The sequence below is a fragment of the Passer montanus genome, unplaced genomic scaffold, assembly GCF_014805655.1.
Source record: "Passer montanus isolate IOZ18808 unplaced genomic scaffold, ASM1480565v1 scaffold124, whole genome shotgun sequence".
NCBI lineage: Eukaryota > Metazoa > Chordata > Aves > Passeriformes > Passeridae > Passer > Passer montanus.
The window spans coordinates 1,113,817-1,135,547 of NW_024359167.1; the positions used below are offsets into that span (position 1 = coordinate 1,113,817).

Consider the following 21,731-nt stretch of genomic DNA (forward strand, 5'->3'; position numbering starts at 1 on the left):
TGTTTTAATTATGCAGCAGTCTCAACAAATAGAGTGTCACAGCATTTTAGCTAATTCTATTTAAAATGCCAGCAGAAGATGGGATAATGTCTTCCTTGGTTTGGCTTAGTTTAACCTACCCACTTCCATTCACCAATGACTCAAACAATTCAGGATATTATAACCACCTAAAAAACCCTTAAAATAGTAGAAATATTTAGACCTGGATATACCCTGTAAAATCAAAATACCACAAAGCACAAACCCAGGATTCTCCCCAGCTACTCAAAATAATTTTAAAAGCTCGACTAAAATATTCCAGAAAGAATGGGTTGAATAAAACATTTTAAGATGTGAAATATGCACATTGCTGTCTCTGTGAAATTGAGATACGTTACTAAGCCCAGAAAAACAAAGGAGAACAGATACCAAACAGCTGATATAAATGTAAATTGACACAGCACCAAAAGTCACTGGATAGAAGGCTCATTACACCTTCTGACCCTGTCTCACCTGGAAAATGGCTACACTAGGGAAGATTTGGGAATGCACTTGATCTATGTTCTCTTCAATAACAGAATAGAGCTATTGAAAGTCCCTATATTATACTATATGCTATTAATTTATCCATAGAAATTCCAAGATTACCATGAAATTAACTGTTATCCATCATTTTGTCTAGATTATTTTTTTACTCAACCTCAGTAGCCACCTAGTAAGACAATAGTGCACTTGGTTGTTCAGAGGGAATTGAACTTTAGTGATAAACAATTAAGGTATTTATACCTGCTCACTGCAAACATGCATTTATGAACAGATCATTCTTTTCTAAGAATAATTCTGAGGATAATTCATCCCTGATGGATACAGATGGCTCATACAAGTGCAAGGCTGATTCACTGACTGGAGGTAACACCCTGAGTTTTGCAGGCTACAGAATAAACTAATGCATGGCAACAAGCAAAGCTTTAGGGCAGCAGAAAAGCTGTGACACTGAAAAATATGATGATTTGCCTTGTGTTATCTTCCTAACACTGACATTAAATTAAAAAATCCATGACAATAATGTTATTTCATATGTGTGCATAGACCTCCATATAAACTAGGACCTCATAATTTGCTGTACAGTCCACACTTTTTTTGGTTCTTGTTTTTTTAAAAATCCTCAGAGCATAAACAACTTGATTCATCAGACTGGAGATAGAACATGACCTATAGGTGTAACAACCTTTAGGAATGCACAGGAACATATTGCAAAGAGCTGCTTGGGTAAAATATCTTCAGCTGACAGAGGTGAGGAGTGGTGACTAATGATACAAAAGAAAGGATGTGAACATGCTTGTGGGGTTTTTTTGACAAATGAAATATGCATATTTTTGTTGGAAGTAGCAGGTTAGCTAACTAGGAAATTGTGTCCTTACAATCAGGAACATTTAAAGCACAAATCTATGGATATTAGAGAACTATTTTGGAATCACAAAGCACCTCAGTCTGAAATTCCTTAGAAGAGCCTGAATGACTGAGGACCTTCTCATGTCACACATTTATACACTCAGAGAAAAAAACCCAAATCTTGCCTTACCCGGCCAACTAGGATTGGTTCAGGTCCAGAAAATTCTTCCAATACAAACATTTGATTCCAAACCCAGCCTCTCTTGGAACGGTGCAAAACTCTTTGTTCTTCATTTAGCCTTTTTAGTCCTGTACTGGATCCACTTGGTAGTACTTGAGATTGATTCATTGGAGCCATATAAATGGAAGGAAGGACAGTAATCCATAATATTATTAATGGAGTCCATGTATCCGTAAGCATTTCCGTTAGTCTTTCTGGCATCGTACCACACGCTACGCAAATCACCGCAGAAATGAAATTATTATTTTGCTTTCCTCCAGACTGTAGCAATCCAATTCATCACGCAGTACAGAACATTTACTTACAGCTCCTCCATGTGTTTACAGCACAGTCAATGTAAAAATAGCTTAGATGAGAAAAACATGATCCATTGAGTTTTCCAGTCATTAAAGATTCCTGGTGGGGGAAAGAAGAAAAGAAAAGTTCAAATCAGTGACTAAAGAGCTTAGGAAAGCACTCTGAAATATCTTATTTACTTTTACATCATAAATAAGCCATGTTAGGTTTTAAATTTGTAGTTCATAATATTATTGCATAGTTAAATTGACTCTCTGTATTCTTTCATTGCCTGAAACACCAAGATAAATGATTACACACAATTAGGAAAATATGTAGGCCTAAGAATTGGATGGGGCTTGCAGCAACCTGGTCTAGTGGAAGGTGTTCCTGCCTGTGGCAGGAAGGTGGAAATGGAGGATCTTGAAGGTCCCTCCCAACCCAGACCATTCTGGGATCTTGCAGTTCATCTGAGGGTCTGAAGAAGCTGCCAACTTCTCACTACCCTGCACTGTTAATGTGGTCAATTACAAACACCTATTCTGTCATGTAAGAAAATCAAAATCATGTTCTTGCATTCTTATGCTCCTTTCCTCCACAAGGGAAAAAACCAAACTTCTCCTGAGTGTACAAGTCTCCAGCAGCCCATTGTCTGTTTACCATTACCTCTCTGCAGCAGCACCACTGCCCAGAAAACTCCTCACAGCCCAGCAGAGAAACAGCACTGCTAAATCCTCTGTGAAATCCATGACTGCCAAACCAGACCACTACCAGGACCTCAGGAAACTCATTTATGCACCTCTGCACTACCGGTGTCACTGTCTCTCCTTCACTTTCGGAGAAAGAACACAGTCATGTTTCACTTCAAAGACATTTTCCCTAGATGGACACTTGGGAGCATTTTGTCTTTCTTTCCTTGCCCACCCTTTGATGTACTAAAAGGTCACACCACGTTTCATCTCAGAGCAAATATTCCTTGAAATGGAAAGGCAAGTTAACATAGCAGGGCTGATGCCAAAGGGATGGGCAAATGCAGAAATGCAGCCATAGATCACATGGAAAACTAGATGGGATGGGGCTCAGAGAGAAGGGCTGCAATTACAGGGTTATGGAGTTATCTTGATAAATTTTCTTTGATTCATATCCAAACAATCTCAGGAGAAACCACTATATACAAGAGAGTAGCAATGCCAATTCTTAAGCTTACACTGTGTTTTAAGCTGGTTTTTTTCTACTTTAAGATTGATTCACAGTGTTGCACATTTATGAAAATCCTGAGAGCTTAGTTGGGTTGGTTTTTTTGGGGTGGGGGGAGGGTAGGGGTGGTTTGTTGTTCTTTTTTAAGGTTCATACACACTTATGGCATAAAACATGCAGAACACCTTTTACATGACCAGTAAAAGTCAGCTGGTTCTTTTAAAAGCAAATAATGTAGAAAGTATTTATTTTAAACTTCAGTAATTGCCAAAGCAACTGTGAAATCTGTTGCATGAAAACCTGAAACTGTGAGAAACTTGTCTTGTTAGAAGGGGAGAGGAGCTGCTAGCAAAGTGAAACTCAATCTCTCAAGCAGCATGGAAGAATGGTGAGCTAATAGTGCAGTGCTTTGACAATGCATCCAGAATGAGGGAATATCCATTACAGGAGAACCTGGAGCTTTATAGGCCTCACTGCCAACTGGGGTGGAAATAAAGGAATCAGAGAATACAGCAAGCTCTTGAGAGGAAGTTTTGGGGAAAATGTGAGAGAAGTGAGAGGCTTTAAATGTCTTGACATTCTCTTAATCCCAGAAAAGGAAGAGCAGCAAACAGTCTAATGATGGGATGCATCAGTCACCCTCTGAAAAGCCTCTTCAGTCCAGAGAATTAAATGGAGTTTACTGCTGCTGCTTTCTTGCACATGTTAAACAGAGATTTCCAGAGGCATGTTTGGGGGTAGAAGGTATGGAAAGAGAGAAACAGCCAAATTTCAGTCAAAGTGATTGGTTTTGCTCAGATGGGATCCTCTTTATATCTGAATGGATGAGTGGGTGCCTGTGCCTGCCAGGAGACAGATTTTTCCGATTTCTTCAATGGAGCCAGAATCAAAACACAGGAGAAATAGAACCATTGTAAAAAGTGCAAGAGACAGCATCTTCAAAAACACCCAGCATTAAATTCAAAATGGGGGGCAGAAACTGAAAACACAACTTGAGGGTCCTTTTTAAGGCTTGAACAGAGCAAGATGTGATGTACTCTTCTCTTTTTCAAGTGACTGTTTCTGGGTGAAAAACCACTTGGTATATAAACTCCAAAAACCCCTCAGAGAAAAGGACCCAAGTGGGCATGACTGACTTCCTTACACTTGCAGCACAAGTTGGTATAGTTCTTTTTATCAACACAACCAAATAATAATAAAACGCTTCCTTTCATATTCAAGAAACTTTTTGAAAATAATTACTAATTAATCCCCACAGCCTGCCTTCTAAAAGAAATTAAATAAATGACATAAAACAATATGGCATTCCCAGAACCATTTTTGCTTGAAGAAAGAACGGGATATTTGGTTTTCACACTGCCACTCTCAATCCTTAGAAAGCATTAAGTTCATTTCAGTGCATCCCTCCTCAGTTCCTCCCCCAGATTTCCTGCTTGTTACTCTTCATTTACTCCAATCAAATTTAGGTCCTATCCACTCACACTAATACAGAAGATTCACTGTGACTGGGCTGTCCTCACGGAAGCTGTGTGTTCAGCAATACCTTAAGGCAAACGAGTCCAAAGCACATCAGAAATATTAGCAATGCACACACCGTGCCATTAACCCCCCCTCAGTGAGACAGCCCTGTGAGCAGCACAGTGACACAAGCTCAGAGCACTCACAGCTGGGAGATTCTGAGCACTGGCAGCAAAGTTGGGCAGTGCAGGGCAAAGGGAAAAATCCCAAAGGGACTTTGGCACATCCCAGTTGTGCAGAGGAATGTGATCAGTGTGGAACTATTGAGCTGAATAAAGTTCTCCACTGTGGTATTCACATTCTCTGAACAGAGAGAGACACAATTTTCTCTCCCAGGGTTTTTCCTGGAGAAGCACTGAGAGAAGAAGAGAAAACAATTCTTATCTCTACTTGCTGCTCCTGTTGTTTTTGCACATGTGGAATGTGTTATGGAGATTGTTTACCTGAAGTGATTTGTCAGTTGGATTCTGCTGAGGATTGTTTTGTTTCCTTGGCCAGTTGGGTCAAAGCTGTGTCCTGGCTGTCTCAAAGAGTCATGGGTTTTCCTTTAGTATTCTTGGTAGTATAGTATCTCTTTAGTATAGTTATAATAAGTATTAATGTCATATAGTATAGTTTTAATAAAGCAATTGTTCAGCATTCTGAATCATGGAATCAGATGCCAGTCATTCCCTGTGTCAGGGGCTCCCTGCATTCTATACTCCACAGGTCAACCTGGACTGCAGGAGCCTTTTAAGAGTTATTTGAGAAACAGACTCTCATTCAGGCTCTGTCAGTGACTCAGGGTGTTGCCATCCTATCCAATTGTTGCCATCTTATTGCAAAGGTTTCATACCTGCTCGGTGGTTTCTCATGGGCAGCTCCCCACAGCACTGACTTTTTCTTCTTCTCAGCACAGCCAACAAACTTCATCTCGATTAGCCAACCTGCTCTTTTATAATACCCCTCTTAAATGGATCCAGCTGTGGCCTATTAATGGCAGGCTTGTTCTTAATGCTTGATAATTGGCACAGCTGTAACCCTTTACGGGTGAGATTACTTTCACCACTATCTCTAGTCTCCTACCTTCTATCTATCCACACAGGGTATACACTTTATGCAATGCATGGAAGTGGCATTGCCCCCGGGTTTCTTTACCAAATCTGGAAATTACTTTTCTGCCCCATTCCTGGGAGCTGAACACCATGTGTGTGGCTGGGAGCTGATGGAAGCCATTTTAAATATGTGGCCCAGCAATTTTCACATTGGCTAATAGGAAAACTGAGAAGTACCAAGCAGTTTAACTGTAATCCTCTGGATTAGGAGGGGATCACAGGGCTCTTAAACAAGGCTATGACAACATATTAAAAGCCATAACATACTGAAAGCCATATGTAAAGGCAGACTTGGAAATCAAGGAAGACCAGAAGCTGAGGCACAGTAGCACTTTCCCTTCTTATGTTATGCCACAGTCTAAAGCAATGGTGAGTATGGGATGATAGCAAAATTATTCCAGTGAAGCCAGAATGACATTTTTCTAAGCAACAAAAAGAAGAGAAGCACGTGGCCCTTCAGGAGTGTATTTCACAGAATCATAGAATGGGTTGGGTTGGGAGGGACCATAAAGCCCATCTTATAGGGCTGGAGGCAGTGCTCCATCTTCATCAAGATTTTGCTGGTGTTGATAAAAGTATAATTTTTGCTTTTAATCTCTACATGTTCAGGTGGCCTTGGGCTGTTGCCTTAAACAAAACTTTAGTGATCTTCTGAGTGGTTTCCCTGCACACTGTTGGGTATATACAACTCCAGATCAACTCTAATCCAGCAAAGCTGTTTACAAAACAGCTTTAGTTCACCATTCATGCCTGAGAGGGGAAAGTGATATTTAAAATATAAAGAATGTCTTTAATGTAGCAAATAGATGAAAGAAAATGCTCCACTATGTCACGGAGCAGAGATTCAAAGAACTGCCTTATGTCCTCAAAAACTTAAAACTGTATTCATAAATGTTGTTCTCTATGCACAGCCTATAGAGAAGTACAGATAAAGCTGAGTGGTTTGTTTTGCACTCCTTGTGCTGATGGAGTTTTAGAAAAATATTATTCTGTTCACAGGAACGTGCATCTTTGAACTCTACTCATAAAACTCAGCCATGGAGTGTGTAAGTCTAGTACAACACAAAGTGATTACCAAGAGGTTTATAAGCTAACAGGAGGACAGAACCAGCACATGGCTTCAGAAAACACTGCCATACACACTGGGACCTCTTCTGGAGCTCAGATCTACGCAGTCTCAGCTGGGAGTTCATCCCTTGCACAGAGTTAGAGCCAGGTGTGGCAGTGGACTCTTACAGAGACATAAAGCTCATTTTGTGCATGAGTGGAGGAAAGCACTTCTTTAATAAATAGAGTTTATTTCACTGCAATCATTTTTAAATCATCTTGTCGCTTTAAAAGGTGACTGCTGGAATGCAGTAATTTGTTAAAAAGATTAATTAAGTTGATAAAAGTAATTGAAGGTATAAACTTCCCATTGAAAAAGAAGCAAAGTAAGATCAATAAAAAGCTGTACCAAAAAAAATTGTTTTTTATTTTGAAAGCACAGAATATTCATCAGGTCAAATAAATCACTTTATTACAATGCCATTGCATAGATTTACACCATGATCTCAGTTTAAAAGGTTTTAGAGCCTCTCCAGTGTTTCTCCACACTAGAGACATGGAGGGTTGTCTTAAGAACTGCAGTAACGTTTTTTCATTATTTCATTTGCAATGATGATATGCAGCATCTCAGCCCTTTGACCTCACTATTTCATTGCGATGGATTTTATGAGTTACTAAATAACTGCTGTTAAGGTAAAATAAAACCCTTGGGTACTGCTTCCTTTAAATGAGTTACTCCAGAGATACCAAAAGAAAACATGGTGATTCTTGCCCAAAAGAGTTTTTTTGGTAGAATTTGCAGGATCCACTATATTTTGTACATTAAATATTTCGTTTCTGTCTTAGATGCTGATTTAATATAAGCAAATCCTCATTACAATACAGGAAACCTCAAATTGATGAGAGGCCTTCATTTGATGACCACCTAGAGAGTGCCAACCAGTGCCATTCCTTATGTTTTTGGTTGGTTTTTTTTTGTTCCCACAGGTTTGCAATACCTGTTGATTTTATATTTTTTTTCTACACACTGTTCTTGTTTCTTAGCATTTTTTTGGTTTGTTCTTACCTCTCTAGGTATTGGCTACACTACATCTTTTGCTTCCTTGTCCACTTTCTCAAGGATTCAGAGGAGGTTCTTTCCCACCAAAAGCAGCAAAATGATGCAAAGCTTTCTCACAGTGAGTGATTAATTGATGACAGGCCTTCATTTGATGACCACCTAGAGAGTGCCAGCCAGTGCCATTCCTTACCTTTTTTTTTTTTTGTCCCCACAGATTTGCAATATCTCTTGATTTCTTTTTTTTTTTTTTTCCTACACACTCTTCTTGTTTCTTAAAATTTTTAGGTTTGTTTTTACCTCTCTAGGTATTGGCTACACTACATCTTTTGCTTCCTTGTCCACTTTCTCAAGGATTCAGAGGAGGTTCTTTCCCACCAAAAGCAGCAAAATGATGCAAAGCTTTCTCACAGTGAGTGATTATCTTGGCCTCACTCATCCCTGCTTTAACTGGGAAACAGAGCCTTACCTTTTCACTAACAGAAATTAAAGGTCTTAATGCTCCAGTCCCACTTGTAGGAATTCTTCTTACTCTTCTTCATAGAATTATAGAAAGGGTTGGGTTGGGAGGGACCTTTAAACCCATCCAGCTCCCCCTCTGCCATGGCAGGGACACCTTGCAGTGTTGGAAATGAAAGGTCTTAATACTCCAGTCCCACTTGTAGGAATTCTTCTTACTCTTCTTCATAGAATCATAGAAAGGGGGTTGGGTTGGAAAGGACCTTTAAACCCATCCAGCTCCCGCTCTGCCATGGCAGGGACACCTTGCAGTGTCCCAGGCTGCTCCCAGCCCAGTGTCCAGCCTGGCCTTGGCCACTGCCAGGGATCCAGGGGCAGCCACAGCTGCTCTGGGCACCTTGTGCCAGGGCCTGCCCACCCTCACAGGGAACAATTCCTCATTCCCAATCTCCCATCCAGCCCTGCCCTCTGGCACTGGGAGCCATTCCCTGTGTGCTGTCCCTCCAGCCCTTGGCAATTGTCTCTCTCCATCTTTGCTGCAGCTCCTTCAGGCCCTGCAGGGCCACCCTGAGCTCACCCCCAAGCTTCTCCTGTGCAGGTGAACAATCCCAGCTGTGCCAGCCTTTGCTCCCAGCAGAGCTGCTCCATCCCTCTCACTTACAAGAGAACTGTGGTTTTTAATTTGCCATTAAAGCAGAACAAGCCTAAATTCTGTCAGAAAAGAACTATCAAACCACCATATCCAACAAATAAGAGTGTCATCCTCACCTGCATAACTTAGCTCCATGCTCATCCTGTTTCCAGTACATCTCTATTAAATTGTACCTGAACTTGACTTAAATCACCTTGGATAAGCCAGCAGGCTCATGTTTTCCTCTGCAAAGGAATTAATACTTCTTGCCATAAATAATAACGCCTATTCCTCAGAGGATTATTTGTTTGTGTAAAGATTACTCACTTACTCACAAAACAGTCAAATAAGAGGCAGTTCTCCACCCAAGAGCAAGATACTTATTCCTCAGAGGATTATTTGTTCGTGTAAAGATTACTCACTTACAAAACAGTCAAATAAGAGGCAGTTCTCCACCCAAGAGCAAGATGAAGAGGGAGTGAGGCTGCAATCAGCCACGCTGCCACAGCAGTGGCTCAGATTCTGCTCGCAGTGCCCACTGCAAAGTGCCACTTGCATGCCCTGGCTAGGCTCTCCTGCCTCTTCTCTGCCAGCAGGACTGTGTGCAGGCACTCCCTAACCCAGTTCTGTCAAAATGATCTTGTTAACTTAAACGCCTTTAATAGTAAGGTGTTTTTAAAACCAAATCATTCTGACAGAGCTGGGCTCGGCCATGGCTCATGCCATAATTCCACCAAGAGCAATTTTCATTTAAGAGGCTCTTACCCCCCCTCAGCCCCCACAACATGCAAGCTTACACATTCCCAATAATTGGTCTTCATTCCCATTCCTTCTCCACTAGAGTTTACTGTCCCTCCAGTTGTGCTATTTGCAATCAACACTGTAAGACAGGCCAGTGAAATGTGGGTTAACAAACACAATTTGCAACAAAATGTTGTTCCAAAAAGTCTTTTCTCTCAAGACTCTAACCCAGATCATTGCAGAACTAAAGAACCCATCAACTATAGGACAACAACAGGAAGTTTTGAGAACAACTGTGCTGACAAAAAGCATATGAAGTTTCACTATATACTTCAGAGAGCTGAGAAATAGTTGAATCAACAAAATTGAGTGGAGGAAAACTTCTGGAGAAGAGGAGAAACAGGCAATTAGGGACAGCAAACTACTTAAATAAATGTCTGGTGGACTCCTGCTATCCAATCACAGTGACCTGCTGTGGTTTTATTCATTGGTTCTGGAAGGTTTTAGGGACAGAAGCCTCTCCCCCAGATGTGCTGGTGTGAGAGCAGGCTCCATCAGGAGGGAGCACAGCCCAGTGCCCTGGAGAGAGGCTGGACACAGCACAGAGCCAGCAGCCACACCCCGGGCCAGGCACGGCCCAGGCACTGCTGCAAAGCACAGTTACCCCAGGTAGCTGCAGCAGATTTCACTAACAGTGATTTTAAGGGACTGTTATGTCACCTGGAGTTAGCTGTAACACAGAAAAGCATTAAAGCATTATCCACACATCCTTTCCCTCGGCCACACACGTGAAATTGCACAGGGAGGGAAATGAGCTGGGAAATGTTACACGAAATCCTTGGTGCTGTCAGAGCTCCCTGCCAGTCCCAGTGCAAATCCATTGTCCGAGTTCGTCTTGATGTACAACTCATGGCAATTTGCTTATGGCTGCCTGGGAAATCAAAGCAGATTCCTAAAGCATTATTTATTTCAGCAGCAATGGCAACAAGCACCACCTTTCTCCTGCTTTTGTCTTAGGTGCTCTGCCCTACCCACACACGGAGTAATTCAGTGAGCAAAGATATGTCACTTTATCTTTTTAAGCTTAGTCATGCTCTGCTACTCTTTAAAGTCTTCTGCACAGTTCTGTAGGTTATTGAGTTCCTGAGCTTGTGTCAAATGCTAAAGGACTGGTTTAGGCACAGTGTTAACCTCTGCATCAGATGTAGCTGAGGGAATCCATGCACTGGGAAAATACTGACATGCAGCTACAGAAATGCAACAGTTTCTTCAGCATTTAGGGCTCTAATAATTACTGAAGGATTTATTAATCTGTCTAGAAGATGAGCATTACCAAAAGCAGGTTACTTGAGTTTTAGGGGTCTGTTTCAGAGGCAGAGAGAAGGAAGGTTTAGAAAAGCCTTTCCAAGATAAATTCCTCTGCTTTCTTTCCCTTACTTTGGTGCTTTAACTGGGAAACATCATAACCTGGTGCTCTGGAGTGGAGATAAGGCTGTTTTAGGATATAGGTGTTTATTTGTCACAGCTTCACTGAGGCGTTGGGATAGAGAGAAAATGACAACATCCATCACACTGAAATATATCTCAATTACTATTATAATAAATTATTTGTTATTATGTGTGCTTAACATGGTACTTTATCATATCTACAAAGTCTCTTTTATGTGACTAGCTAATTTTTTTTAATATAATTTTTGACAAATATTTACTATCGGGTAATTCTTTCTTAAAAAAACCAAACCACATAAGAGTATCTTGACCCAGTGATATGCTTTTTGTACAGCTTCTCTTGGTATCTATAGGATTTCTTATTTTTGTTACTCTTCGATAGTAAAATCAATATGGGACAACTTTAAAGCTGTCAAGACTCAGACTTTTTATATATAAAGCTGTCAGTCTTTCCAGAAGCAGCCACTACTTTATGGAACCAGAATGCTTTTAAAGAAACCCACCAAGTGTGTCGTCAGAACCTTCAAACTATTTTTATTCTTTATTATTCCTTGCTTTGTGTAGTGCTCTGGACTTCCAGTGTGCTACACATGCTCAGGTACAGGACAAAGAAACAGCAAGTGCTATGAAGTTTGCAGCTGAAGGTGACATTTCCTCCCTAATGAAATAAGTATTTAAAATAATTTAAGGTCATTTTGGTTTTGGTTGCTTGGGTGGGTTTTTTGTTTGGTTGGATTGGGGTTTTTTTTGGTGTGGATTTATTTTTCCATGACAGCTGATACTAAAGCCATAGGTGTTAAAATGGCAATACAGCTGTTTTAGCTCTACAGAGGAACAAAAGGAAATTGCAACCTTCCCTTTCAACTTCTTAGACAAAAAGAAAGGTTTGGCTTTCTGGGAGGCAGACACTCCACTGATGCGTGTCAGAACATCATCTCATGAGCAGGTTCAAAACGGAGAGGAGAGACAGACAAGGCTTCCAGAGTGGTCCAAAAACTTAAACAGAAGAAAAACAGTTGCACCAGCACTGTTTTCATGCTATAGGAAGAGGAAGAAGCGATCTGGAGTAATTTTTGTTGTCTCCAGCCCAGAAATTAGAGCGGTTTTGCCGTGACCGAAGCAGAAGCGCGCTGCACCAAGCCCTGGGCTGGGGCTGCCAGAGCCCTGCTCCCTCCTCGGAAGGTGAACTCCATCACTGGGGACCTCTGGCACTGCCACCAGAGAAGGGACAAGAGGCAACTTGTGCTCAAATATGCAGAGCTCATAAAAAGGCAAACAGATTGGCCTGCGACTGAGACTGAGGTGTTCACCGCGCTCTGCCTGGGGCATTGTTTATCAGGAGACTTTCAGCAGCTGGGATGTGCTTATCCTGCACTTCCTGAAAAAAAATCTTTAAATATTAATGGAGGACATAAATATCTTGCTTTCTGGGCTTCTTTTTCAGCCTTTTAAAAAATATCTAAATATGTACAACAGAAGTTTCATGTCCTTGTTTAATGAATATTGTCTATTCTTTACAGAATTAAACAAAATATAATACTTAAGGAAAAACCCACATGTTTTCCTGCTATGTATTCCAATTAAATTAAGATTATAAATTATGACTGGATATCATGACTTAGTGAAAGCTACATAAACTCTCCAGCCATATGCATGAGCATGTGTGTGCATTAAAAAAATCTTTAAAGGGGAAAATTCTGAACATATCTGGACTTTTCTAACTGTATACAGTATGGCTTCAGGAAACCTCAAATCTCTGCTGAGATATGTGAAATTAGAAGTGAAGGTTTCTAATTTTGCATCACTGAATTTGATGGCACTTCTACCATCAATTTGATGAGTTGTTTGGAAAGAATTAGGACTCTCCAACGTTAAACTTATTTCTTCTGGAGTTGCCAAGCTGAGATTTTGTGGGGTTTCCCCCCATTCATTTGTTTTCATCTAACTTTGGGAAACACAAAAGTAAAGGTCAGAGACCAAAACACAGGACACAATCTAAATTTCAGTGACATTAAGTTTTGATACTATATTACTTAAGGGGCAGTCATAGCTGTTACATTTAATCCAAAAGAGAAAGTTACATCTGAAGTGTTGCAAAATTCAATTAGAGAATTGCACTTCCTCTTGAGTGCCTGCTCTCGGTTTGCTGTAGTATTTAGGGCTTTGAAATAATATATATATGTACAAAAATATATGGTTTATATTTATATTTTTATAAAACGTAAAATATGTGCATATTATTCTGATCATCAGCGACTGCAAAGGAAATGAGTGTAAATGGAAGTTCTCAAATGAGGCTGAGCATTGCTTCCCTGGAAAAAGCCACTTTGGGTGAATGTACACGAAAGCTGAAGCTGTGAACTAGGGACTGCCAAGACTGTTTTCATAATGTTTTCAACTTCCATATCTGTTGCAAAGACACACTGAGAAACGCCTCCGTGAGCTTGTCTAGGGCTTGGGCACCACAGGATACAGGAGACACTTCCCATGGGAGCTTCCCCTTCCCAGATCTGGGACTGGGAGACACTGCTGATCTCAAATCTGAGCCAGGGTGTGTAAAGGGTGTTCATCATTCTCAATTTCAAACGATTTCCACAAGACACATCACGATCAACACCTTGGCAAATCAATTCTGTGAGTGCTATCACTGCAACCAACCCGTGGATAAAGGCTGCCCTCATGGCTAAGGCAGGTGGAAATCAGATTTTTTAGCATCTGATTCCAGGTAAAACACTATCTGTTGGTAACTGAACTGGTTCACAGATTTTATTTTTTTTCTTTTCAGCTTTTACTTACTACTCCAGCTACCATCAGTACCCAATATATTTTGGGAACAAAATTTTATTAATGCAGTTGAAATGCCACTAAGTTGATGTTATTTACATGGTTGACAAAATGAGAAACATGCTGGACAGATTCTAGAACAAAGGAGAGGAAAATAAATGTGTGTATATATATAGACACACATTTGTAATCTCAAATTGGACTTTATTTTGTTCTCTGTCTGTCTACTGCTCAAATAGTTATGTTCCGAAAGCTCTGAAGTGAGCCACCTTTTCTATGGCAACAACACTAAGAAAAATGTTGAGTTTCCATGATCTAATTTAATTCTATTGATGTGATCTTACGGTAGCAATGATGCTTAAAATGCTCCAAGCTCAAATTGCTGTAGCATTTGCCTCCCACTGAAAGAATTTAGGTTTTATTATTTTATACTCATAGATGAAAGACTCTTATGATACCACTTTAGTGTATACTACAAGCACACAATTGTATTAATAGTAGGTCAGGCTTTAATAATATTGAGATGAAAAGGGAATATTGCTGACATGTGGGATATCTGATAGGTATAGGGGATTTATAAAAATACCTGCATGAGCAGTTGCTTTCTGTCACAAAACATGCACAATCATCACTTGGAAATACACAGCTCCGAGAAATTACAGGGCATGTTCACATCCCTACTTGTCCATAATCTCAGAGATCAGTGTTTCTCTCTCTTTAACATCCCTCAGGTTTTGGAAATCAAATCATCTGTATGTACCAAGGATCAAGTGGGAGGGCTCCAGGCCCCTATTTTCAATAAATGTCCAAAAAGGTCCCAGCTAAAGTCCGTAGGAATGGTCTTCCTAAGCCAAGATTTAAAAGATTAAATCTGCAACTCTGTGAGAGGAAATAGAAAGAAAATTCAAGAAGAGCTTTGGGGCCTAACAGACCTAAATTTATGTCCATGGCTGACTGTGATTTTTCACTTGAAATGGTTCTACATCCTGAATAAGGGAGGATTTTTTTTTTTTAGAGAAGACAATGACTCATATGTTAACAGTGGTGCAAATAAAGTGCCCAGAGATCGATACATTGATTTGACAAAGGTGCAATGTTATTGGAAAAATCCTGAAGATCACAAATGACAAAAATATAAAAAAAGATAACAAATTTCACAAAAAAAGTGAATTTAAATCTGATTGTGGGACTACTTCCCCCTTTACAGCTCTTTTTTGGACTTCTGTAGCAGGAGCTGATGGGAATGACTAAATAACATTCAAAAAGCACTGAGAGACTTCATCTAAGAAGGATTCTACCTCACCTCACAGAGATTAAGACTTGTTTTATTAAGGAAAGGCATAAAAGGAGTAGCTGTCATATACAGCCATACTTCTTATTAAAACCAGCTGCATTTGTTAAGCAGGCGCACGGAGTGGTATTGATTTTTTAATATTGAAGAAAATGTCCAAAGTTAGTTTCTTGGCTAGCAGCCCACCCAGTTAACAAATTGCTCACCTGGATAATTTAAGAACCAACTTACATGAAATGCCTCAATCTCCAAGGGCACTGAAGGCCCTCAGCTTACAACTAAGCATGGAAATCAAAGTCCTCCACAGCCAGGATGCAAGTTTGGAAAAAGAAGGGAGTTAATAAATAGCTTAGAGGAAGCTACCAGAAAGCTGTGCTCCTTCTGTAAGCAGTGAGGTGGAACAATAAGGCTTAAAGGATGAAAATATCATGTAATAACTACTTCCCTTCCTAGGGTTCTTCTGTCACCACCATCCATACAATTAGGCTGGGAGGTAACACTACAGAGAGCTTTTGGGTTCTGGTGGTATCAGATTTTATGGGTATGCCAAATGGGTATGTCAAATACTAACTTCTTCCAGAAGATTCACCATCTTGTTTAAGACAGCTAAAATGCACCCGAGAGTAATTTCCCACTCTTCTGAATTTATTTATTATTTACTTATATATACTGAGAAGCCTATTGTGAAGTCTCTACTTGTTCACAGCAGTCTAGTATTGAACATAGAGGGGAAATATACAAGAGAACGGTGTATTTCTCCTTATCCTTGGTGCAGAGAAACTCTTGAAGAATTTCCAAAAGAGGATGAGTGAAGTTAAGAGGATTCTTTATCTATAGCTTTGGTATTATCAGCTCTATTCTTTAATTGAAACTGAAGTGAGCAGCTGTTAACTTCCCTGCCATTAAGCGCTAACACGTTCCATTTGGAACAATAAACAGTTGTCGCTGTTTGAGTCCTTGCCATCAGCACCTCCCAAAAAACACCTGTCCGCGATACGAGCCGTCTATGTGCTCAAGTTGGCTGTTCCGAGGTGTCAGCCTTTATAAAAGTTGCATGAGTGTTTCCTCCCCTCTCGGAGAGGAGAGACAGACTCGCTTGCGTGAAACAGAGAGTGTTTGTGCCTGTCTGAAAGGGAGGCGAGCCAGGCTACAGTTTGATACCTGTTGGCAACGCCAGCGGGTCTGCGTAGCGCCGTTAAATGCCAGGTTGGATTGATTCCACTCTATTTAGTCTGCTACTAAACGCAAACTGTTTGAATCGAGACAAATTCAAGACACGACTGAACGGCGACGAACCGCGAAGGAATTCCTGCCTGTGTTAAGTAGTGTCACCTTCATGGCGGTAGGCAGAGCCTAAATAAGGATCTGAATTAATCCCTTTTCTGTTACCCGCCCAGAGGCTGCCACAGGCTCCCGTGCCGAAGCCCTGCGGTGCCCCCGGCGCTGGCGCTGCCGAGCGGGGATGCTGCCTGGCGGCTCGGGGCTCCGGCTGGGCTGCTGCCACCCAGCAGAACAGAAGGATGTGCTCCTCCTCTGCCGTCCTCAAAGAGAAGACGAAGCGTTTGGTGGCACAGCAGCTTCAGGGGGCTGCAGGCTCCTGCGTTTCTGCTCTGGGAGCCTTGGCAGCAATCGAGCGGCTGGGGCTAAGCGGCTTGCTCCCGCTCCCAAGTTTCGGCTGGGTGCATCCTCTGTTTAGCCAGCCAAAGGATGGGAAGGAAAACAACTTGTGGGACAGGGATCACTCCTGGCTAGTTATGGCTACAGATTCATTGCCATCGCAGCTTTCAAGAGCAGTATTTCTGCGATGCTTTTCCCTCTCAAACTACGAAAGGAAGCTATGAAGCCATTCCTATTTATTTACTTACTTAGGGGGTGCAAAGCTTTGTGGTGAAGGAAGGTGATAATAAATTGGGGGGATTTCCCCCCCTCAAGGTTCTTCCAGCCTCCTCCTCCCTCATTTACATATCTGGCTGGTGGGTGATTTTTATTCTCAGCACGAAAACTGCAATCTATTTCAATGCATGAATGCAGCCCTGCATCTATTCAACACAGTGAAATAGCCCAGAGACTTATTGTACTAAATAAGAAAACAAGGAGAAGAAACGGGTTCGCCAGCCTTAGAAGCAACCCTCTGTGATCCAAAGTCCTCCTGATTCTTTCAAGGAGGGTTGTAGAACTGAAGGAAAAATAAACCTCCCCAAAAAAACACCAACAAGCGGGAAGACAAATGCAATTACCACCACCTCTTCTCCCGGGAGAATAAAAATGATAATAAAAAATACTAACAAGCATCCCACGACATGTCAATTATCGGCAATTCGTAAACATCCGACTTAATGAGGGACCCCAGTTCAGTCTAATACCGCACCTACGGACGAGGGAAGCGCTCGCCCAGCGCACCTCGCACGCACACAGAGCCCAAGTCAGCCAGAAACCCACGGAGCGAGAGCCCTCTGCCAGCCAGCCACAAATTGTCTGAATAAAATGAATACTCACTCTTTCAAGGAGCAAGGGAGCCGCTCGCCCACAGCCACTTCACGCACGGATTGAAAGGGCGAGGTAAAAAACCATCAGCCGGTCCCTGGGAACAGGCAGGGTGCTCCAGATTTTCTCCTCATGCTTTCCGAGGCTGCCGATGCTGGCGGAGCCGCTGGTTGCTGGGCTTCCCGGGTCTCTGTGCCTGCATGCTGGGGTGCAGTTATTAATTTCTCCCTTCGCACGAGCCAGCGGCAGCCGCACGTCTCCAGGAAAGCAGGGATATTCCAAATAAATCCGCTAATTCCGGGGCTGAGCGCGCTGCCGTGCCTGCCTGCCTGCCAAACGTAACTGTGAAGCGATGTGGAAAAGTGAGCCGGGAGCCTCCCCTGACAGCTCTTATTGGGCTGATCTCGGAGGCAGGTCTAGCGCTGGGAAATTCGTGTAAGCACTTTGGGGTGGTGGTTTTCCCCCTCCCTCCGCTGCCCGCCTTCCCCCCGGCAGGCACACAACTTTTCCAGGGGCGGCGGCGCCGCTCGCTCCTGCCGGGCGCCCGGGCCGCCAACTCCGCGCCGGGGCATGTCCTCCGGCCGCCCGGGAGCCACCGAGGGAGGGAGGGAGGGAGGGCTGAGGGCGAGCGGGGGTGGGCACCGGGCGGGCCCGGAGCGGGGCCACCGGGGACGCGCCCGCCGGGGCCGGGACGTGCCCGGAGCGCCGGCGAGGAGGAGCCCCCCTGTCCTGTCCTGTCCCGTCCCGCCCCCGTGCTTTGAGGGGAGGCCGCCGGGAGAGGGACGCGGGTGGCTGCGGCAGCGCCCCGATGGGCCGCGGGCAGCCGCTCGTCTCCGTGCGACGGCGCTGCGGGCGGGCGCCCTGGGCACAGGACACATCCTTCACAAAGGCTTTTCCCAACGCGCCCCGGGGAGCTGCGGGCGGTTCGAGGCTCTCTGCGGCCTCGGTGGCCTCGGGCCCAGGCGAGCTCCGCGCAGCTGGATGGAGGCAGCACCGCGCAGTAAGTCCTTGACCCTCGGCCCGTCCCCAAATCCTCTTTGTGACCGACAGCCCCGGCTGCTGGAGCGCTGCCTGCAGGCTCAGGGGGCCCAGCACTGGGCATCGCCACCGCCTTTGGCTTTGCGGAGCTGGAGGGGGCTCGTCCCACCCGAGGCGGACAAACAGCGCGGGCAGCACCCCGCGAGGGACAGGCCGCTGCCATCCCCTGCCCACCTTCCTCATCCACCGAGCTTTTCTCCTTGTCGTGTTGCATGGATTGTCTGTTAGCAGATTAAATGTATTATTTTTAATAATACATGCTAGCTCTGAATCCTCCCCAAGTGTGATGCTTGCCGGAGGGGAAGGGGTGAGAGCACAAGGTGTAGACGTGGCCAGGTGCAGGCAGGGACTCTCGAAATGGAGGGCTGGCTCCACACTGGGCTGCTGCTGTTGGGGAAGTTTGATCACCCTCAATTCCATCCTTCCCCTGCTCTCCATGACCAGCAGGATGGTGTGGTTGAAATGAACGTGCTCTGTGGTTCTACATTAACAAAGCAGGTTCATTGCTCAACTTCCTTTATAAAGGGCTGGTCATCTGAACCTCCAGAGCACCTGCAAACCTCTCCACCTTAAGCAAAAGATAAGATGACTACTCTGTTGAAGATCTACCTAGGATTGCAGAAAGTGGAGCCTAATATTCTGCTATATAGTAAGAATACCATATGATTTAGTTCCATAATTATTAATCTTATTTTACATGCTGACCCTATGAGTACATGACAATGCATGAGACCCTCCATGTGTAGGTCTTACCTGCTCGACTTTTTCTTGACTAAATGCAAGCTAGTGCAGATAACAGGTGCATTTCTACTTGCACAAATCCTCCTGAAAAGTCTCAGACTCATGGGGATGTAGCAAAATGCACCCAGAATGTGCCATTTTTCAAGGTCAATGAAGAAACATCTAACTATCGCTTTGTTTCCCTCAGCCCAAGCACTTACTTTCTGAGCTGTGAGCCTGGGAGGATTGCTTGGAGGAGGATGGATATGAAAATACCCAATACTTGAAGCAGGCAGAGAGCCTTGAGGGAAATACAAAACACTTGGCAGTGCAATAGATAAAATCAGAAATGTGGTTTCCTTTTACCTGGGGTTCTGTTGAGGCAAAGAGAATTTTTCTCCCCTATCGTTCCACCAACTGAACAACACAGTGAAAATACAGATCCTGTCACTAGGAAAGCATGAGGATGCTCAACCTGGCTTTACTCTTGGGAATTAATGCCAGTTTTCAAATTTCTTTTAGGTTTCAGTAAGAGTGGTTGCACACCTTGTTTTAATTTCTATTAAAAACACCTAAAGGAAGCAACCAAGAATAAAAGTTCTTCCTAAAAGGAGCCCTCGTGTCCTTGCTTTAAATAGGCAGCACAGCTGTGTGTGGGAAGAAAGCTAATGGTAGAGGTTGTACCTCCAAGTGCAGCTTAAAAGTTGAGTTTTTTGTTTTGATTTCAACCTTTGACTTGTGCCATTTGTTCTACGTGACCTTTCTTGCAATTGGAAATTATCAGGGCAAAAGCTGTGCTCTTTCATCTTCAGGTTGTGGGAGAGGATGGTAAGTGTCTTGTTAAAATGGATTATGCCATCCATGGATTCCCCTGCTGGAAAGTCTTTCAGATGATGGAGTAAATCTTGACAGGAAGAAGTGTATAGATTAAAATTAATGTAAAAATAAGCTTGGAATAGCAAAGGAACATTTGCAGCTTTCTGCATCCTATCCAGATGAAATGATTTAATGATATTTATCAGAGTGAGATATATATATACACACTACTGCATTACACTGATGAATATGCTGCTAGAAATTGTTTCCTCTTAAATAAATATTATAAGGAAGATTATTCCTCTATCTTCTAAATGGCCATTTCATTTTTTAAGCAAAAAGCAGCTCTGCCTCCAGTTGCAATGGGATGAAGATTTTTAGTTTAATGGCTACTGAAGAAGGAAGTCATCTGCAAAATGCATGTGATTGAATCCCACCCTGGATCAAACTGGAATGCAATTTTTCATATTAAATTTTGGGATCAGTGGAAAAAAAAAACCAAACAACAAACCAGACTACTTACAAAATATATTGGCTTGTGGTATGGGTTGGCTGTTGGTTTTGTTATTGTGTATTTGTATTTTTCATCTTGGATTTGTAGTATCTTTTGGTTACTTTTTATGCTTGGTTGTTTGTTTGGGGGTTTTTTTTGGGGGGGGGGGCGGTGTTTGTTTTTTCTTTTAGATGGGTTTTAGTTTTTTGGAGGTTTTTTTATTTGGTTTTTTGACTGGTCATGATGGAGAATTGAGAAAAAATTAACCTCAGCTTGGAAGAGAACTGGGAGATTTACTTCTATATTGCTTTTCTTTTATGAGTAAGAAGGATTAAAACCCCAATGTGAGTTCCCATGCACATACAGACAGGAAGTATCTGTCACTTAAAATATGTGGCATAATGGAATTCCACCATCTTCTCTCAGTTTCACGTTTTTGTGGAAACAGTTGTTGATTATAATTTAATTCTTTGTTCCTCAGCAATGCAATCAACTGTTTCCTGAAGATGGAGAGTTTAGACCTTACTGCTTACAAATATCCAGTACGGGCAACTCAGTCACAGCACAGCCTTGCCAGCGGTGTTTGGTTTTTCTTTTAGATGGGTTTTAGTTTTTTGGAGGTTTTTTTATTTGGTTTTTTGACTGGTCATGATGGAGAATTGAGAAAAAATTAACCTCAGCTTGGAAGAGAACTGGGAGATTTACTTCTATATTGCTTTTCTTTTATGAGTAAGAAGGATTAAAACCCCAATGTGAGTTCCCATGCACATACAGACAGGAAGTATCTGTCACTTAAAATATGTGGCATAATGGAATTCCACCATCTTCTCTCAGTTTCACGTTTTTGTGGAAACAGTTGTTGATTATAATTTAATTCTTTGTTCCTCAGCAGTGCAATCAACTGTTTCCTGAAGATGGAGAGTTTAGACCTTACTGCTTACAAATATCCAGTAGGGGCAACTCAGTCACAGCACAGCCTTGCCAGGGTTACTGCTGGAGTCAGTGTTTGGGGTCATCTCATTTA

General features: G+C 42.5%; 1 protein-coding gene across 3 annotated transcripts in view; it reads right to left on the reverse strand.

Annotated features, from left to right (window-relative positions):
* The window catches only part of CDH8 (cadherin 8), a 154,312-nt gene extending 136,326 nt beyond the window's left edge, over positions 1 to 17,986 (reverse strand). For 2 of the 3 annotated variants that reach the window (XM_039698415.1, XM_039698414.1), the window contains exons 1-2: positions 17,653 to 17,783; positions 1,562 to 2,008 (exon numbers count right to left, since the gene is read on the reverse strand). In XM_039698415.1, coding sequence (XP_039554349.1) covers positions 1,562 to 1,813 — 252 coding nt within the window. In that variant the 5' untranslated portion in view covers positions 1,814 to 2,008; positions 17,653 to 17,783. Of the gene's footprint in view, positions 1 to 1,561; positions 2,009 to 17,652 lie in introns of all 3 variants that reach the window. The other variant, XR_005626453.1, reaches the window with a different exon arrangement.
* Between the last annotated feature and the right edge of the window lie 3,745 nt (positions 17,987 to 21,731).